Source organism: Dioscorea cayenensis, chromosome 19 (assembly GCF_009730915.1).
Source record: "Dioscorea cayenensis subsp. rotundata cultivar TDr96_F1 chromosome 19, TDr96_F1_v2_PseudoChromosome.rev07_lg8_w22 25.fasta, whole genome shotgun sequence".
In the NCBI taxonomy this organism is placed as follows: domain Eukaryota; kingdom Viridiplantae; phylum Streptophyta; class Magnoliopsida; order Dioscoreales; family Dioscoreaceae; genus Dioscorea; species Dioscorea cayenensis.
In genome coordinates, this window is record NC_052489.1 from 23021450 (window position 1) to 23042825 (window position 21376).

At 34.6% G+C, this 21376-nt stretch overlaps 1 protein-coding gene across 2 annotated transcripts in view; it reads right to left on the minus strand.

The window, feature by feature from the left end:
• Nucleotides 1-19212, minus strand: part of LOC120249489 (callose synthase 9) — a 44196-nt gene extending 24984 nt beyond the window's left edge. Inside the window, exons 1-22 of one of the 2 annotated variants that reach the window (XM_039258016.1) lie at nt 19025-19212; nt 18699-18948; nt 18015-18112; nt 17666-17829; nt 13977-14100; nt 13663-13773; nt 13447-13572; nt 12628-12717; nt 11511-11608; nt 11310-11427; nt 9975-10109; nt 7816-7892; nt 7662-7740; nt 4851-4973; nt 4186-4288; nt 3946-4069; nt 3626-3803; nt 3411-3463; nt 1970-2030; nt 1811-1892; nt 568-617; nt 258-344 (exon numbers count right to left, since the gene is read on the minus strand). In XM_039258016.1, the coding sequence (XP_039113950.1) occupies nt 258-344; nt 568-617; nt 1811-1892; nt 1970-2030; nt 3411-3463; nt 3626-3803; nt 3946-4069; nt 4186-4288; nt 4851-4973; nt 7662-7740; nt 7816-7892; nt 9975-10109; nt 11310-11427; nt 11511-11608; nt 12628-12717; nt 13447-13572; nt 13663-13773; nt 13977-14100; nt 17666-17829; nt 18015-18112; nt 18699-18900 (2283 nt within the window). In that variant the 5' untranslated portion in view covers nt 18901-18948; nt 19025-19212. Of the gene's footprint in view, nt 1-257; nt 345-567; nt 618-1810; nt 1893-1969; nt 2031-3410; nt 3464-3625; nt 3804-3945; nt 4070-4185; nt 4289-4850; nt 4974-7661; nt 7741-7815; nt 7893-9974; nt 10110-11309; nt 11428-11510; nt 11609-12627; nt 12718-13446; nt 13573-13662; nt 13774-13976; nt 14101-17134; nt 17187-17665; nt 17830-18014; nt 18113-18698; nt 18949-19024 lie in introns of those variants that run through there. The other variant, XM_039258017.1, reaches the window with a different exon arrangement.
• Between the last annotated feature and the right edge of the window lie 2164 nt (nt 19213-21376).

Here is a 21376-nt window from a genome sequence, read left to right on the forward strand (position 1 = left end):
GAGAGAGAGATAACACGTAAACCATGAACTCATATACAGAACCAGAAAAACCACATGCTGCAAAAAGGAGCTGAACATAAGGAGGGAATTAAAAATTTATAAAGGCCTGAACACAGACAAGTGACTTCAAATAGACAAGATTTTTAGAGGCCATCATTGCTTCCAGCCAGCAGATTATCTAAGACAAGAGCAGAAACCATGCAGAATAGAATATGCATTAATAAGAACAAGAAAACTTAAATGTTTTAAAGACCTACCTCTCCCAAGCGATCTCTTGCCCCAAGTAAGAACCCATAAATAGAAGATAGTACAGTGTAGAACACATAAATGTCTAGGAGATAAATCTGCAAAACCGGTATTAGATGTATTATTCAAATATTCTAGAGCAGAAAAGCAAGGAAAATATTCTGCAGTTGCACCCACTGTACATATAAAAATTCATTCCAGCAATAATTCAGAGACATTATAACAGAACAGAAAATACAATGATTTCTCTGAGAAAAAAAAACAATATGTAAATAAAATACAGACCATGAAATAAAGGGTGGCTAGTTCACCAACACTTACAGAAAATACAGGTGCCCATAAGCAAAGAATTGTAAGAGCATTGTGGTTATCTGCAGGCAGTCAACAAATGAGTTTTGGCACATCATAACCCTTAAATAGAAAACAAACCTTCAATATAGAAGCTCATCAAGCAAGGGAAGAAGAGAAAAACCATCATTGAAAAAGCCAAGTAAAATTCATCATGAAACAAACTAAATAAAAAGAAGATATATCGTATACAGAAATAACTAAGTATATGACAAGGACCCATGTGTTACTATGTTGCACTACTACAGAATTCGTCATAGACACCTGGCCTTGAGCTCAATCATGATATTCATGAAGCTAAGCTAGAGCCGGCAGTTGAAACAAGGCCCAATTAGCAATAAACTTGCCTTATCAAGCACTCACTCGACTTCATTCATGGACTCGGGTTATGTGGAAGTATGTCCAGATCCTAAAAAATCAAACTATAACTCACTTATTCACCATAATTTTCTCAGCCAATAATGAAAATATGTGACAGTTGTGGTAAATAATACTCAATTGTAGACTTCTTAAAAATTTATTCAATGGGATATCTCATGGATCAACTTCCACAAAAATTCTAGCAAAGGCAACAACTAGCTCACTAGCTATAAGATCTTACAGCAAGGGAACCAAAATGGGATGTGTCACCATTATCAAATTAAACATCATAAGCCAGAAATATGTCATCAAGCTTTAATCCAAAGTATAAAAGAACAAGAAAATGAGGAGAGTAAGTTGTACTGCATGAGACAAGGTCACACCTTTACACTAATAAAACTGCAATATCACAAAGTTAGCACAAATTCTATATGGAAATGCTGAACATAATCACCAAACTAATTTCTACAATAAAGATTTGACAAAATTTGAATGATGCAATAAGAAAATTCTTGACCTAATATTACCAAATTACGTATTTGTCGACAGCAGATCAAATATAATAAAATAAACTCTTTCGAATTATAACTAGTTTCTGCATCCAAATAATAAAATAATCAAAAACTGAAGTTACTGGTTGCCACGCTTCTTTAAGGCACCCACAACCTGCTTATTGGAATGACTGAAATCAACACATGGCTAAATCATGCCACAAAATATTCTGATCAGCAGATGGCTAAATAACATACAAGAAACCCTTTTCACAAGAAATAATAGAGGTTTTGTCCTCAACACAGGCTGCCATTTCTCAAAACTCACAACATACAACAAAAAATTTATACCAATGAAAAAATACCTTTTGAGACTAAATCATGCCACGAATATTCTAATCTGGTTAAGTTAACAATGATCTGTGTTGGTTCAACTAATGGCTTGATCTGCATTATACCATGTCCGTCAGAAAGTTATAAATGAAACAATCAATTAGAAAGACAAGTATTTAAATAATACTTTCCAGAAGAAAATATGCGAATGAAAACTTGCAACCCAGAACAACAAGCCAAAAGAGCACATATCTGCAACATCAGAAAATTTAATGGCATCTTCAGTTTCAAACAAAAGGTCAAAATGCAACATAACTTTAACTGATAAACCACAAGCTCATACCATGAATAGGAACTAAAAACTAGAAATTCAACCACAGAAGATTGTGTCCAGCAAAACACAGTTGACTAAAGCTATTATAACCAAGTAGCTAATAACTCATAATTCCAAAATTCATAAACTACTTCTATCAGATGATAAATATAAATACTACCATCAAGGATTGGTCTAAGTGGTAGAGACTTGGGTTGCTTAAGCAAGAGGTTTCGAGTTCGAATCCTTATGTAAACACCCGCTATGTGAGGTCTAATATGACTCCAGGTACCTCACCCTAGGAAACAGATGGGACAAGGACCAAAAAGAAAAAAAAACACACACACATAGATTTTGCTAACGAAAAAATTAATACAAGCAGGAAATAAAAAATTGAGAATATCAATCATTATTCCACAAGTATATCACCTCAGGGTTTGCTTAATCAGAATAAATATATTTAACACAAAAACAAAAGAGAAACATAAAGCAAAAGCCTAAACCATCAACACTACATATCTATTATCAGAGTAAACTCTGTTTGGCAACTATAAGGTTAGTATGATGAAAGTTGTGATTCAGAAAAAGATAGTTCTAGGAAATACTGCTTAAACTCTTTCATTATCATCAAATTTTGGCAAACAAGGAAAAAAAGAAGAAAAAAGGGTATGTTCAATATTTGACGAGAAGGCCCCCTCATTATCATATCACCAACCACACTTAAAGTATTCACTTCTAAACTCGTAGACCATCAAACCATAAACCTAAAAAAATTCTAACAGTAACTAAGCAAAATATGCTATTAACACCATTCACTCTCATGATCCAACTAATCAAATTTCGCAGATTTGAAACAGAAACAATGTTGACATTATCTCCAAGCATTACCATCTTCAAAAGTATGTTAGCATGATATTGGTGCCTCCACCAATCAACATTCTCATTCATCTTGTAAATGGTCAAGTTAAAACATAACATTCACGCATCTTCAGAACTTCACTTGTAGAATATTTCTACCTATAATGGCAAGACAGTGTATAGCTGCAAATGTTAATGCTTGTCTGCTGGGCTACTGTATTTTATGTTGCAAATCATACATCATCTTAGATAATTAATTAACTTAAAAACGACTACCTCATCAAAAACGGAATAAACTAATGATATCCATTGAATAACAACAAACTTGGGACAAAATGTTATGCGCCATTGATTCCAATAACAGGATTACAGAGAGCATCCTTGGAGGACATATACACAGGTTCAATAAGAACTACGAACAAGTAGCATTGCTAAAGAAAACAAGAAACATGAAAACTTACTTTATATAATCAGTGGTCCTCTCGTACATCCCACGTCCAACATAGTAGTGTTCCTGTGAAAAACCAGAAAAGAATCACAATTTTGAAAATTTTCTAAAAAAAAAAAATAAATAATCACCATGGCACACCCCCAACTAAAAGGAGGATAAAATTAAAAGACAGTAACTCTGAATCTTCAAAACCAGAAATATATAGTATAGAAGGTTAGTAAAAACCTCATGCATCCATTTAATAAGACGAATCATAGACCAACGATCACAAGGCTCTGTTAGTTGGCGGCAGAATGGAATTCGCAATAAGAAGCTAATAAACAGTTGTATTCCAGCATATATGCCAACCACAAAGACATAGATTTTGAATATGGTGGAATTTGTTCCTTCTTGAAGTGCCTTACTGCAAATAAAGCAGCAAGATTTAAAATTATATCAAAAAACTTCAAGAGGAAGCAAAATCGTTTGCAAATCATGTCATGAGTTCAAGAAATAAGAGATTCAAGCAATAGGGGTGAATGATAGAAGGATGCATGTTAGCTCACACATATAGATAGCAAATTGCCCCTGAAGCAAAAGAAAACCAAAGGAAGCGACAAATAATTCGAGTCACGGCTGATCCACGTGAGGTAGAAAATGCACCATACATCATCATTATATCAAGTACACCTACAACAAAAAATAGTTAGCAATTGTTTTAAAGTTTATACTCATGCGTACACCATGAAATAAGTGTACAATCCAATCCAATACAATAAACTAGTCATACAGTCCAAAGAACTTACATACACAAAACTTCATAACAACATATGTTGGACCCAAACTAAGAAGTTCTTTTAATGTCTTCGCATTCAAGTGGCCTTTGTTGAAGGCTATGATGGTTAAACCCTGAAAGATATGGAAAATAAATTTTCATATACCATAAATCTGCCTAGAAATAGGCATAAGGTGTTCAAAAGAGGAAGATAAAATTTTAGAATATTGACTGTAGAAATAGCTGAATTCAAATAACTAGATCTGAGCACTGGTATTAGAAAACAATTTATAGGTCAAGTGGTTTTTCCCTGCCACAAGGCATAAACAGCAAGAAACAAATCCAAGGATGAACCCAATAATAGCAACTGATATAGGTTCAAACATAGCATCCAAGGAACAGGTTCAACACAAGCACAACGCGCACGTACACACAGACACACTCATAGCTCATGAATGGGATTCAGCTTAGTAGCTTAGTACCTACTTAAAAGACAGATAAATTTATTTAGTGTAAGCACCATGTTTATTAAGTCAAGATGTTCACCAAGGAGATGTTGACAAAAGCTAATCATAAAATAGGATCATAGTCCAAAATATTCTAATACATTATGACAATGTAATCGGCTCCAAAAAAACAAATACAGAAAAGAAAAGAAGCAATGAGCAATAAAACAATAGTCAAAACCAGACAGACCTGAAACATCATGAAAAGAAACAGCCAGAGACGGTGAAAGCTATGGTAAAGATGAAGGAAAGTTCGATGCTCCACAAAAGATGTCTTGCCATAATGAACTCTTCTACCAGCAGAAGATGAACCCTGCAAAAGAAAAGGAATAAAAACATTCTATAAAGGAGCAGCAAAATATAAGCTGGATTAAATGAAGAATATACATGTGCACTTCCAAAATAATCTGAAGAAACATATACATATTATTCAAAAGCGAAAACTAAGAAAAAGGAAGATAAAGGTATAAATAGCAGAAAGTGAGTGATAAGTAATAAATTATAGTATATTTCTTATTAGATTTAGGTTTCATTTCTTAGTTGATCATGCATCTTTCCCCATATTTATAGTTCAATTTCACTCTTAGTTCAAGTTACTGCTCTTCATCAGTTTACATGCAGATAAGTGGAGTTTGGTCTTTATTTGAAACACGGGTAACCTATGGTAACTACCACACCCATGGATCGTGATGCGAAAATTTAAAAGACTAAAACCCGAAAAGAAGCACAACCCGCCCGTGCTAACTAACATAGCCATGGATCTTTGCCGCCACGCAACCCTAATTTAACCCTCCTCTATATAAAGCCAATAAAAAGAATTTTAAAATGATCTTTGACTACGAGAACAGGGACATAATTTCTCTAAGGGTTAGAGATCATCTAAAGCTATCAAAGAGAAGAAAGAAAACAAAGATCAAGGGAGAGATTCATCAATCTACAAGAACATCACGCGTGGGATCAAGAGTTTCTTCTTTCTTATTCTTTGATTTATTTCATGTTTAGATCTATGATGGATATGAAACTTTTAGTTTATAAATTGAACATGAGCGAGTAGATCTTTTGTTCTAGGATTGGGATTAGCCCAATGTTTAGATAATTGACGATGTATTGACTTCTTAATGTTTATTTGCTTTTGATTCAATTTCATGGTACTTAATGCTAGTGAATGAATTGGGTCCCTCATATTTGCATGATTTTAGATACCAAAAGAAGCACGGAAAGGTGAACTAAGGTGTTGGAAACCCTAGAATTGAACCTGAAGTCATAGATTATGACTTCTCGAGGATTATTAGATGCCATAAAACTTGAAGGATCAAATTAGATTCGATTACCACAAAAGTAGGAGTTGTCCCAAGTTAAATACCTCGCTATATTCTGAAAGAAAATAGTGAGTATCATAGGGTATTCCACCTTCAAAGCAATTAAACCTAACCAAGAAAGAGTCAATACGAAGTCTTTTATCTATCATTGTGGTGAACCTTAATCCTAGAAGCCCTTGCAATCTGAATTAATATCTCAGCCATTAGTAGCCTTAATTTTGTTAGTTTTAGTTTTCATTGCTAATTATTTCTACAATTCACATACCTATCGATTCGTCTATATAACTCTAATTGTAAGAAATTGGTAATTAGCAACAAAGTCCTTGTGGGAACGATATTTATTCACTACTTAAACAATTCGTGGAACCTTACTACACACTTAAAAGACCAACAACAAATTGAATATAACCTTTTGACCCACATACAGCAATGGTTTCAGTATCAAACCTCACTCAGCAATTTAGAAAGCATCTAGCTAAAATCTTCTATAAATTGTAACACAACAAGAAAACAAACAACAATTAGATTGAATATATTGCATGTATGACTATAAAATAAAGCATCCAAGTTATATATATATATATAAAAAAAAAAAAAAGACTTCAGACAGCCTAGTTTTAGACGGATAAAAAAAATAAATTAAACAAAAATTACACATGCCATACAAAATGCTGTAAGAGCAGATCTCCTAAGCCCGTACCCTGCATATCTTACTGACAGCACCAGAAAGGATAACACTACAAACGGGAACTGAAATATACTTCCAAGTAAAATAAAAACTATGCCCATGTTCTTAAGCAAAAAACCTATCTGTAACAGGAATAGAGTCCAGAGTTCTTCTAAATGAGCCAATGAAAACAGAATGCCAAACCTATGAAAGTAATTAACTTTATGAAAAAACTATTACTTCAATAAATTTCCTCAATACTATCACAGAAGCCCAAGGGAAATAATTTTCATCAACTAGATCTATAATGCCATATTGAATTTGTTTATCTGACCTATCCATGTAAATTGAAAGGCAGAGATATATCCTTCAAGACAATTTAAAAACAACAAAAGTTACAATCAAGGCAAAGTTACTTCTATCCACAAAAGAATCAATTTTTTATTTTTGCATATCCCAAAAGAACAAAGTGAGTGAAGTGCATGCTAATCAAACTTATTGAAACAAATAAATATACTGAGAGGAAAGCAACAATACAACTCTCAAAGATTCTAGAATAAATAATTCAGAAGAGTGTCACAACCAAGGTCAGGTCACCCACAAAAATCAGCAACATATGAAAGTCAATGGCATGGCAAAAGGATACCTGACAAAACTATATGCTTATCTTGATATGAACAAATGATTTTATTGCACTAGATGGACAGAGAATATATAACACAACAACCTCACTCACTTTAACATCATGGGAAGAAAAGCCTGCTGTCTACAACTTAAATTAGTGAGATTGGAGCAACACTAACTCAACACCTGTTTGGGAGGTGTGCATCAACTCAAAGCACAGAATAAATTGCTGAATTAGAATCCTTGCTTAAGCACAACCGATTTAAATAATTTTAACAGATCTATAAAAGGATAGCGATAAGTAGAGAAGTTCTTAAACTATTATCATGTAATAGGCCAATATCAAACAAAAATTGACTCCAAATGAACCCACAGCAGAGCATCCACTCACCTTGGCCTCATTTTTGGGCTTTGCAAAAAAGGGTAAATTCAAGTGCCATGGCCAACCAAGTTGAAAACAATTAAGGGACCTGAAATATAAAGGTTATTACCAAATGTAAAGCAAAGAAAACACCACTAATGACAAAAATTGATCAATCACTTACCAAAAATGCTCATTGAAATCATCATAGTTTCTCCATGCAGAATGAGATGCCCGGCCATTGTTGTTGTTTTCAGCTTCCTACAATGAAGTAATTAGAACAAATCCATCCAAAAACTTCGGCATGCTTCAAAGAATAACAACAAGACGATGTGTCTAAAAAGAGAGCTTCAGAGCACATAGGCAAAGAAACATGCTTCAGGAAGTACAAACCAACCTTAGATTATGAAAAGGCCATATTCCAGTAAAGGTAGGAAAAGAAAAACACAACTCACTCGAGGCATAGATAATCCTTACGGGCATAAAATCAAATGATAAAAGTAGATTTATAACAAACCATCATATAAGCATGCTAATTACAAACAAAACTAGCCTGCAAAATCTGAATTTACAAATTTATAGCAATCATTCTATGCAGAGCCCAATGAAACTACCAAAAAGAAAGTTTTTAGAAAACCACATTCTAACACGAAAATGTAACACGCTTACTATAGTGCACACATCAAACGGAGGTCTCTCTAGTAAGAGAATTTTGAACCATTACGATTACCCATTTGTTGATCACAACAAACAATCATAATAGCCAAATATGTTAAAACTTTAATGCTCACAAATCTGTTGATTTACTGCTATAATAATAACAATGCTAATAATGAGGATGCTGAAGAAACAAATCTGATATCTCTAACTTCTGAAGGGAGCATTTACTCCAGCTTTTAAGTGCATTTTGGGGAAGCCAAAGGCTCTAAAATTGTCATTCAAGTTGGGAGCTGATAAAATCATAAAACAGAAAAAAAAACCTGGACTTATACCGCCTAAAAACGTAATTAATCCATATGGCATTAAGCAATTCATTTCTCCAGAAGAAAGAATTCCAGGCATGACCTTTTTGAGGAAAGGACTACATATAACGAGTGAGAGAAGCGATTATATCGAACATCAAGTCATACCACTGTTCCTCAAAATGTTGGCTAATGCCACAGATAGAAGTGGCAATGACTATTGTTGAAATTTTAATACTCCAAAACAAAGGTACCTAATTGATCCAAGAGGGTGACAGAGTAAAAATTCAACCAAGAGGTTTAGCAGTAAATTATCATACAGGCAGTTATATGAACATCATATGATCAAACTGGCCATTTATAGTTCAAAACCATCACTTCCCAAGCCCATGTTAGTTAGGAAAAATAGAAAAGCTTGTCATAGCCAGTCACCGATGGCATGCCACAGCTGCAAGAACCATTTATTAGCTCAAAACTAGATCCTTTTGAAGGATTAAAACAATTAGCCTAATGATGAATTGCCAAATTGGTTAAAACTGCTCACTAATACAGATTCTAGGATACCTTCCAAAGCCAAAATTGATGTACAAATCAAATTATAGCTCAAATTTGAATTTCTGCAATTTAGGCAAACCAATCTTACCATGCATAATAAATATGCTCTTTTCATTAGGACTAGGAGATATCATATATCCTTATTTCAATACAACCCTATATTGACCCCAGTGGCCTTTGTTTGTTTTGTGAGGAAATAGTGGAGGAAACATTAATTTCAATTTTTCTAAAAACCTTCTTGTCGCACTGTATTCATCTAATACAATTTTCCATAATTCAAACAAGGACTACAAGCACAACTCATACTTCTTTTCAATATTTCATTTCAAAATTTTGGAAAAAGTGAAAGAGCAAGGCCGCTTAGACATAGATGCAGTTCATTATCCTAGATGACCGTGGACAAAATAGATGTCCAAACGCTTTCCACAAACCCTTTCTTCTTTCTTTAAATCTTCTTTAATTCACTTGTGAAAAGTACCAGATCATACCCCAGTGCATGTACAAGAAATCAATCTAACAAAATTAAGAGATTCAGATAAATACAATGATGGCACCTTGTTTGAACAAGTGCTCACTAATCAAGTCAAAGGCAAGGGTTTAAAAGAATGATAAATCTCCGAATCAGAGAATGAAACCCAAAGAGACAATTAGTGCCTTCAAGAAAATGGGCATTGATGAATAAATTATCTTACTTGCATTCAAGCAACCAACAATAGAGCAATAGCGCAACAAACATAGAAACAATAGAAATGTGGTCAGACCAATAATAAATCATCTCTAGCAGGCTTAAAAAGTCACCATGTGGAAGAGTTATATTCAGACTTACCGCTGCTAATGCCTCATATATCGGAGAAATAATTTGGTCAAGGAAAGACACTGAAGACGCCTCATTTTGAGACATACAACTATTGGCTGGCTTTGCAATCTGTTCATGTAGTATCTCCAACAATTCCCTTGCCATCTGCACGAATACTTCAAAGATAAAACACAAAGGATTCCAACAGAATTCAACAACAAAGTCACTTGATGAATTATAACTCAAATAATATGTTAGGAATATGATTTAGATGCAAAAACCTTTTTTCCAAAAACAAAAGCGAACCTTAATGACTTGAGGAGTTGGGGGAAAAAAATATTGTTGGAAATATAGTCCCACATCGGTTGTATGATAGAAGTGTAATGGGTTTATATATAGGTATAGGGGTTGAGCCACTAAGCCTTGAGACTTTTTGGTGTAAGACCCCTAAGCTTATGTAGCACCCATATAGGGCCCACTAGTACAAAATATAAAATCTAACATAGTATCAGAGAAATATAGTGAAGCCCAATATATATATTAAAAAAAATATATATATATAAGACCTCTAAGACACAAGTGGTATACAAGCTCACGAGAGTAGGACCTCTGAGACATAAAGTTGTGTACAAGTCCATGTGAGTAGGACCTCTGAGACACAAGTAGTGTACAAGTCCATGTGTGTAGGACCTCTGTGACACAAAGTAGTGTACAAGTCCTGGTAAAAACAGACCTCTGGTGTATAAATCTGAGTAAGTTCAAACTGACAAAAAAAAAAAAATTGACCCAATTGAACTTAAGAGAGGGTGTTGGAAATATAATCCCACATCGGTTGTGTCATAGAAGTGAAATGGGTTTATATAAAGGTATAGGGGTTGAGCCACTAAGTCTTGAGACTTTTTGGTGTAAAGCCCCTAAGTTTATGTAGCACCCATATAGAGCCCACTAGTACAAAATATAAAATCTAACAAATATATATATAGAGAGCTATATATATACTGGTTCGGGTGGCAATAGCCTATGACTAGGTCAAATCTCAAGATACATGAATCAAGATTAAATAGGCTGCCACACAGGAAATTACCATAAAAATCCCATAAGGTTCTAACAGGTCAAAAAGAAACTAGGTAATAAATCAATTTATGAATCTAATTGAGCTAATATAATGAGGGTCAAATGCCTCCTTAATAAAACCTAGCATGAAAAGTGTGGGTTTTTTTATCATAGATGTATCTATAGAAAACTTGATTATTTCTGTAGATATATCACATCAAGATGAAGAAAAAATATACATCATAATTTTCCTTTTGACTCATTTTAGTCTTTTAGAAAATGCTAAACAAATTCGCAAATCACAATACTTACATGATGAAATATATAGCACAGGCACTCTGGTAGAAATCTAACATTGGCAGCCTCCCCCCAGATAAGAAAGAACAAACAAAGTAATAACAGCTTCTTCTCTTTAGTAGCCGAATCCAAGCTGCATATAGCACAATAGAAATTTGTTTTGACAGAAAAGACAGAGCTATAGAAAATAGACACTTTTATAGATCAATTTCCTACTTGTTCCAAACTGGCTGAAGGGGTAAATAGTTGCACCACTTTATGTAGTTCTCAAGTGACTTATAAAATACAATATGCACTGCTCCCTCATCTATTTTCTGCACAAAAAGGAAAATTTAAGACTTCTTTAGCATAAAATAGATCAGGAAAAGACAAAGTTCAGGCAGTAAATTTAGCATCATCACATATAACAAAACAACAAGGAAAATTTTTCAATGTCTATCGCAAACTAACCAAATCAACCAAAGGCATCTAGAATCACAACATAATATTAAACAATTAGCCAATCTTAAGCAATTTTAGCATCTACACCTTCCTAACCAAAAAGCAACAAGTCTTATGTTATACAATCATTGACCAATAAAATTTTCCGCAATAGGCAGGACATAACTCCACCGACCCCCAGAAAGGGTAAAAATTCTCACAATTGAATTAGTTATATAAAAGGAATCATCAACCTTCAAAATGTACAAAAAAGCCCACATAATAGTATGTACCTAAACCAAAGGAACAAGTTCATTCCTTTGTCACATCATAACAACTATGTGAAACTTACATGCGTCTAATCAATCAATATTCGTAGCCTACATATTATCTTTACAAAACTATAAGCACATTATTGTATTAGATAACCACTTATTTTCCTGTCCACATATAAGTAGGTATGATATTTTAAAATGTAAGTGCCATCTGTAGAGAAATATTGTGTAAAACATGTGAATGTATGTGAATTCAAGGGAGAATTTATGCCAACATATTTGAAGAAAATATTTGACAAGATTTCTATCATGTTAAATGATGCATAATTATAAACAGACAATTTACACTTCAGGCTTGTCCATGCAATCACTTCTATCCAATAGTGGATATCCAAGGCAAGTCAACTAGAGAAGGTGTCAAAATAATCTCCCAAGAAACTAATCTTTAAAGTGTAGCCCATACATGGCATATAAGAATATATATCTTAACTAAAATCAAGTAGCCAAAAACAAGCTTAATGTTCCATAAACTGACTGACTATAGGAACTGTGAAACATCATTTAAGATATAAATAAAAACTTTTCAAGTGGTAGCATCAAAATTGAAAAAAATAAAATAAAATTCATATAACACATACTGGTTCAGTGCCAACAGGATTCCCAAGTCGAGATTGCTCATTTGCAAGAAGGTGAACAATATGTTCCCGTTGGTTGCAGACATTGTCTTTCTAAAAAATAAGATAGGGAAAAACTGAATTCCAAGTATCTTCTCAAAGCTCGTAAAAACTTAAAAGGTATATCACACAAGTAAAACAAAAGCATCACATAATCATTACATGCAAATTTTGTACAAAATGAATTAGCTACAATATTAAGATTGCCACTCAAAATACTATATTTATTGTCTGGGAAAAACTCAACACACACAAAACAAGGTACAGAAATCCAAATTCCATGAGATAACTAATTAGAAACTTCACATACCAATCATATAGAAATGATATTAGGGAGTACATATAATTGATGTTTCAAAGGAAACATTCCATGTATTAGTTCTCATAGTCAGAAGTATACTAGCTTAACTCATGTAGCTGAATTGAGCTAACAAAATATCCAGAACTTTATCTCCTTTCTCCTCATTGCTCAAAAATGTGATCAGCAAAACAAGATATTTGACCAAGTTAATCCTATATGCGAGTTGAAAGCATCCTAATTCCCACCATGAGTTAGAAAAATAGTGATAAAAACAGTATACTATCCAAAAGAAACACAAGAAGAAACAGATCCTATCAAAATTATACAATTTAACCAACACTTACATTATGCAATAAAAATTTATTCCATCAACATCGTACAATTCAATTAACACTTAAGTTGCAGATATGTAATTTGATATGCATCCAATTCATATATTAAAGTTACATTTATACATCCTTTAACATCACATATGTACCAACCTGGAAACCAAAGACATACTGCAAAAAATCAAGCATATCAGCACTCCGTGAAGCGGGAAGGGAAAAATCTCCTGGCAGCTTGGGTAGCTCCCTATGGTACTTTAAAGCCGATACTGCTGCTCTCACCTACAGCTATACTCATTAGACAAATTGACAGAGAAGTCTCACATGACTATCATGATAGGCATGATCTTCTAACAAAACTCAATGATTTACCTCTGGAAATGAGACTATGGCATTTGTTATAGATGGTGCATCCAGTGGAATTATGTTATAAGCAATTACATCCTCAGTCATTGCTGCATCAGATTCCATTACCCGTTTCATCTGAAAGAATAAATAACAAGCATTTCTCAGATGAACAGTAGGAAACACACAAATCTGAAGGTAATAAACAATGAACAAAATACATCAGAGTTCATAAGCCTAGAACAAATCAATGCAAAATTAAGGATGCCAAATATTGGAGAATGAATAGAACAAAACCCATCTAACTTCAAAGCAAAAATTTTCTTCAAGAAAATGGAAACCTCTTCAGAGATCAGCTTATCTGCATCTTCAGGGGCTATTTCTTTTGTAAGTTCTTCTACAACAGTTCCCAGGACCTTTAGAGTCGCAAATACCTTCTTCCTTTTCAAAGTTTTGTCCTCTAACCTGTTTTACGAAAAAAAATGAAGTTGATGAAATTAGTGACCTCTTCTCTAAACCACCAAATGTAGAACAAACATTTCAGAGGAAGAATAAATTCAGTACTTATTTCAAGACATAAAGTATATGCATTGATTACAAAACAATGCATTCAGGTTCTGCCAGTTGCTTGCACATTCATAAGACTTGGCATAAACACTGTACTCATGAATCAAGACCATAACAAGTGCAGCAACGATGAGTACATTTACACCCAAGAGTCAGAAAAAAATTTACTACCAAATGATTCTGTATCAAACTCTACAACAGTTTTATCATTAATACCTATTTTTTTTAGCAAGAGGCTATGATATGATCTATCAGAGGGGGTCAACACATCAAGCAACAACGGCATCACCGAAATGTCTTGTACTACAGGACTGCTCTTTGGAACAAAACTTGAATCTGTTAGAATAATTCAAAATAGTTGCTTGTACTAAAATAGAGCAATCAAACAACCTAACAGAAAATTTACTAAGGTGTGGAAGATGGTCAGTTTTCCTTAATGTTGACTACCACGCTCTTGTAGTACAAAAATGTCAAGCAATATCAACTACTTTTAGGCACTGTAAATAATATCCAATCAGAAGAAATTAACATTAAAAAAAGTACAAAAAGGTCCCTAATGACACCACTTTCCCTAAACAAACAGAAATAAAGAACAAATCTGCAAATATTGTAACAATACACAACAAAAAATGAACACAGCAACAAAAGGAGATTCAAGGTCACAGTGCTAAAACTTAAAAGAGCAGCATATTTTAAAAAGCAATTTAAATGTGTTAGAGTTATGTTATAGTTTAGATTGGTTAATGGGCCACATTGGCTCATACCACAAAACTCCTAATATTTCTCTATATATATCCTTGTACTCGTTTCCTAATGAACATAAAAATTATTTTTCCTATTATCATATAGTACCAGAGCACTGGGTTAAACCCTAGCCGCCGCTGTCACCACTCCAAACCCCAGCCTTCAACCTACCGCCACCTTTACCGCCAGCCGCCGCTCATCTCTCCCCATTCCCATTGGTCTATGGGCACTTGGTGATGTTCCTTAGTTTTCACCAGTGATCCCCTTGTCTTGTTGCTGAAAGATTTGTCTCTTCGTCGTCATATATTCGTCTAATGATTCTTTAATTAAGAATCTCCTCGTTTCCGTTGGTCTACGGGCACTTGGTGATGTTCCTCATCCCTCACCAGTGATGCCTTGTCTCGTTGCTGACGGATTTGTCTCTTCGTCGTAATGTCTTCTCATGATTCTTTAGTTAAAATCTCCCCGTTCCCATTGGTCTATGGGCACTTGGTGATGTTCCTCAACCCTCACCAGTGATACCCTTGTCTCATTACTGAAGGATTTGTTTCTTTGTCGTCATGTCTTCGTCTCATGATTCTTTAGTTAAGAATCTCCATTGTACCTCACAAAAGTTCGATAGGAGGAATTATGTTTTTTTAGGCACAGAATTTTAAACAGTTCCTTATGGCGGATATCTTCACCGAGGGTTTAAATGTTCAAGTCTTTAATAATCTATGTAACAAGCTGAGCATGTTCGATATATATGCTCCAGCTTGAGGGGGAGTGTTAGAATTATGTTATAGTTTAGATTGGTTAATGGGCCATATTTGGCTCATACCACAAAACCCCTAATATTTCTCTACATATATCTTTGTACTTGTTTCCTAATGAATATAAAAATTATTTTTCCTATTCTCACAAAATGGTCAGCAACTACCTCAACTACAGCACCCAAAAATTCCGTAATTAACTGTTAAAGTTATGTTAGTGTAATTAAAAGCGTTATACGCCCTTAAGGTGATGAGAAAGTAAATCACCTTATGCACTAGGCGCTCACCCGAGATGACATGAAGTGCTATAATAAAAAAAATAATAAATAAATAAAGAAACCAACATTGAAATTGCATAAGAATGAACTTTAATTAATATAATAATCATTTACTAAAATATTAAAAGCCTGAAATAAAAACATAAAAATAAAACCACAAAATACAATCTAAGCTTTCAAGTTTAGCATGCAAGACCTAATTTAGAATCTTTCCTAATTAAATTCCTTATCTTTCAAGTGAAATATCTCAAGTTTTCCCCTGGTTTTCTTCTAATGTTATCCTTTTTTTTAAAAGCTTTTTCTTTGTTTTGCTTAGCAGGTACCGTTATTCTCTCCTAAAAAGTCTATATATTTCCTTCTTGCTGCTTTAATTTTGTTTTGAAAAAATGGAAAATCTCTCCTCTTAATTATTATACTTTCTAAGTATAATTATTTATAACCTTATTCTCTCCTGAAAAGTCTTTCTATATTCCTCGTATTGCCTTAATTTTGTTTTGAAAATAGAAAATCTCTCTCCTTAATTATTACATTTTCCAAGTATCATTATTTATAATGTTATTCTCTCCTAGAAAGTCTTTGTATATTCCTTTTGTCACCTTGATTTTGCTTTGGAAAAAATAGAAAACCTCTCTCCTATTAATTATTACACTTTCCAAGAATAATTATTTATATTTCCTTTATAAACTTATATTTATTATTTTGTAATATAATTTACTCAAAAACATTTAAAAAACTGTTAAAAAGACAGAACTAACAAAGGCAGTATTTTTCTAGCTTATTTGCCTTACGCCTGGGCTAAGGCGCTCACTTAAGCAGTGCTTCTTTGATGGCACATCGCCTAGATGGTTATGAGGCACTATAGGCTCGCCTCGTTTGGGAGCCTAGGAAAGTGTTTTTAATAACATTGGAAAATAACATGATGAAGTAATGTAAAAGAATAGTGGAGCTCACTTGCTGCAAACACATATCTACCACCTATAATATTCCAGAGGTATCTACCAGCTACCATCCAATGATATGCCAATCAACTATTATAATAACATTGAAATGTTGATTTCGAATTTGAATCCATGTTAACTTGAATAAATCGCATAACTTGAGGCTACTAATACCAATTTGTTCAAATGCATATAAGCACATAGTCATGGACCAGCTAACCTGCAATTACTTCAAGAAGCTGTTGAGAGTAGCAAATTAGCACCAAAACTTAGTAGGTTACCTATTCCAGTCTGCATGCAGATAAATAACCCAAGAGTAGGTAATTGGCACATAGAAGCATGCCAAAAAGTCGCCAACTTACAAATAATAAAAAAAAATGTACTACCTAAGGTACAAGATGTTATTCAATTTGTGATTCAAACATTTCCACAAGAAAAAGGTAGTATACTAATATTCTGAACAAAATTTCAGGATTGTTTTGTAACTGAAATTGATTGCACTATTGCAGATATTTCTGGATAATACCATTTAATTTTTGGATATTAACCTTTTAGTAATAAGCCAACACTCAGCTTCTTTATATAATAACTAATAAGAAAGCTGAAATAAAGCTTCTCACAAGCTACTCACTATTTGTCAGCCCTCCTTGAGAAAAATGTGCAAGGACATATAGATTCAATAGCACATGGTTGCATAAAACATAACCACTGTGATCCACAAAAAGAAGAAAAAAGGTTCGGAAAAACATACGCTCTGAGGTTTCCACTGAAAACGCCTGATTCTCTAAGTTTCATTTCATCTTCACGCAACTCATCTGCTTTATGCTTCTCTCTATACTTCTTGTAAAATTCCTGCAACCGGGCAATATCTTGGCTGCGATCAATGCTCCCACCATCCCTTTTTGCAAGTTTTTGCTGAAATGTCAGGATAAAAGGGCAACCTATTAACTAAAATAAATAAAAAGGCAGTCGGGAAAAATTATACCAATACACGCATTGCCAAGGAATATATTAAACACTCGAAAATCCACATGATAATGACCATCATTGGCAACACACATATAGATTGGCATTTAATCACAGAAAATCCATAAATTTACCTTGATGACAGACATCAAACCAGTCTTGAACTGAAGGACACCTCTTCCCTCACTATTTGGATCCAAATTTTGCGCTAGTGAGTAAGCATGCTCACATACTGCATTAAGTAAAAAAAATCACAAGTTTCATTCTACTTTGTTTAGCAACATGCTTAATGCTTTGCACTTGCCATGTTACAGACTATGAACTTAGTCAGATAATTAACAAGTTTAGAGCAACCCACAGTTGCTCCCCAAACTCATACATAAATCTTAAACCATTCTCCAGGAGAATATAAAATTAAAGCAAGCATCGTAGGCTGGAGACATGTGTCCACATGCAAACTGTCTCATGCCAAAGGTTCTTTGTGGCTATATGAACTCTATCCAAAAGCTTTTGTTTACTTTAAAAGATGGCTTTGTTTCACTTTGACATTGTCATTGGCTAGAGGTAGAATGAGTCCAAGACTATCCTGCATTATCCTCCTGAAACTCCAAAGAGTACACTCCCATGCTGCGATAACTAAAAGCTACACAAAGTTTTGCGCAAACCCCTTTCTGAATAGAAGAGCTTGAGGGTTAAGGGTTCTGATAAAAGTACTTTTTTTTTCCTTTTCCACTCAATCAAGGCCATCTAAAATGCATCAACTAACATAATCCAGAGTCAAGAGAAACAAACTACGCTAAAAAATGAGAGAAACTCACGGATCCGTGATATGCTAGCATCCTCATCTTGGATCTCATCTGCAGCTCGAAGTATCTCATCGATGTGCAAATTATTTGACAGACACGACGGGACGATCCCCGAGATTCCACCCGCGCGCTGACGATAAGCACCAACACCCAGCCGCTCCCTCTGGAGCGCCGCGCGCACCAGCCTCTCCCAGTTGGCCTCCGGGGCACCCATTGTCCCGATCCAATAATAGCTCAGAAGGAGAACCGCCTAGACTGGAAGCTAAATCCATAGAAACCAACTCATCAGAAAAACCTCTATCAAAACTCAAAAATTCAAGAACACGAACGAGATATACCACTATATCTTGGAATCGATGGAAAACCATATAGGGATTGGAGAAACCCCACAAGACGAGGTAGGAGTTGGATCACAGTAGATCGAAGAATGCGAACAGAGAGGAGGAGAACGAGGAGAAAGGGCGGAGAAAGAGATGGACTTGCTTTTCTTGTTGGGGATTAGGGCCAAGCTCTGGGGGTTTGCTGAAATTTTGAAACATCCTTCGTTGAGAGGAATTCGTTAAGATGTACCTCCGGAACACGTTAAGACCAACTGTAAGTAACGCGTTGAAGAAACGCGGAGGGGTGCCATTGATTAATAATTGTTATTCACAGTCGAAAAAAATCTTTTTTTTAATTTAAATAATTTAATTTCAGATGAAATGATATACTTTTACCACATTACCACAGAAATTATGGTTTTTCTAGAGGTTTAGTTGTTGTATGTTATTCTGAAACAAGGAAAAACCTATCAAAGAAAATAGTAGAATTGAACATGCAATGTATAATTAAAAAAAGGTTATATAGCTTGTAGGCGAGAATGTAATATGTATGTAAATAATAATAAAAAGTACAAAAATAATATTTTCTCAAATATATATGATTGTCACTACAGCAATAACCTAGCGGTAAGTCATTTGACTTCATATGAGAGATAGAGAATTGACTCTCTTTCAATACATGGTTGAGGCAAATTAATAACAAAAAAATGTGTGAGGGGCACCTTGTCCACATTGTTAATATATATATATATATATATAATTCACTTCCAATCATTTCCTACATTGTGTTTGATTAGGGATGTGAAGAAGGCTCACATGCTCATCTTTTGGCTTGAGCTCACTCCATGCTTCAGAATAAAGCCGACCTCAAACTTCCTCACAAATTAATTATTTACCTCTAGAAAGCTAAAAAAAAAGAACAATGTTTTATTCTAAAAAGAAAAAATAGTTATTAATAAGTTAAATTTATGTAAATTGAAAAGTCACTTCAAAACTTTTGGCATAAGTTACAATTAAATTGCTCGGGGTGAAATAAAAATTGGCTTGTTTTCCTAAATAGATTAAACAATTTTATCAAATATATAACCAGAATGAGTTAGCACTCATGTAGCATTCACGCCACTCTCTCTCTCTCTCTCTCTCTCTCTCCCCACCTAATCTTCTACTCCATTATTGGACACGTTGGTAGTGTTTACTTCCCCCATTGGTGAGTTGGTCTATGATCATATACTGGACAGTATCACATTAGAGTTCTACATCTTGATGTGCCTCCACCCCATCAACAACCCCTTGGATGACGATTGACTTCAACATTAAGATAAGGTGGTCATTCATATAACTAAATGACTCTGGAGGACTTCACTACAAGATCATGTTGGTGTAGGCCTCTAACGATGCCGATCATGATCCCTTCCAAGCCCTTTCCTATGTGGACACAAGATTCCCTCCAACCATGGTTAAGGCAAGTGCTTCCCACGAGTCATTATGAAACCTCCCCTAAGTACCCACTTGGTCCTTAACTCAAAGGAGAGCAAGGCCTAAGACATGCACGTGGAGATGTATCCATGCATGAGATAGCAAAGAATCCCCATTAGGCACTCACTAGTGCTACACCAAGCAAAGGCTCCGTACCATTGGGTTAAACAATCTTGTTAGATCCTTTGCTCTAGAAAAGGCTAGCAAGCCACCTCCGATTGCACCCCTAAAGGTTGTGCTCTATTTAACGCTAGGTAGCTACACTGCCTACTGGAAATTGCTTCACATTAAAACGTCAGGTACCCCATTTACAATTACTTTTTTTATTCCCTAACATGACTTTAACCACGAATGATGATGACAATGCATCATCCCTATCCTAGTACTATGACCCCTAGGGAATACATCTCTGAATATAAGGTGCTTTATAGTTGGTCTTAATGGCTTGACCCCACAAGTTCGAGGTGTCGCCTTCAGCCAAAGTACCTTGCACATTTTCCTTTAAGCTCGATGACAACCATTAGATCTTAAACATACATTAGTGGCCCCACAATCCACACATCTTTCCCATAACACGAGTGCTGACATGACATCCTTTAGCTAGGTATGTGACTAATGATGATGAGATGATAGATGTTGGTGTTACACGTTCATTGACCTAGAGAAATGTCACGTTGATAAATGATGCAACCAAAGCTTTGGATCCATAATACCACTTGGTTCCAAGCCACATATGCTAAGTTTAATTGCCAAGGCCACTTCACTTGGGCATGACCCTATTGAATATATTAATTCCAAGCCATGTAATAGCTCAACTAGGCAATCTATGTATTAATATCACCAACCAAAATCTTAGATCCAATGTTAGTGGGCTAGTCAAACATGAGTATGATT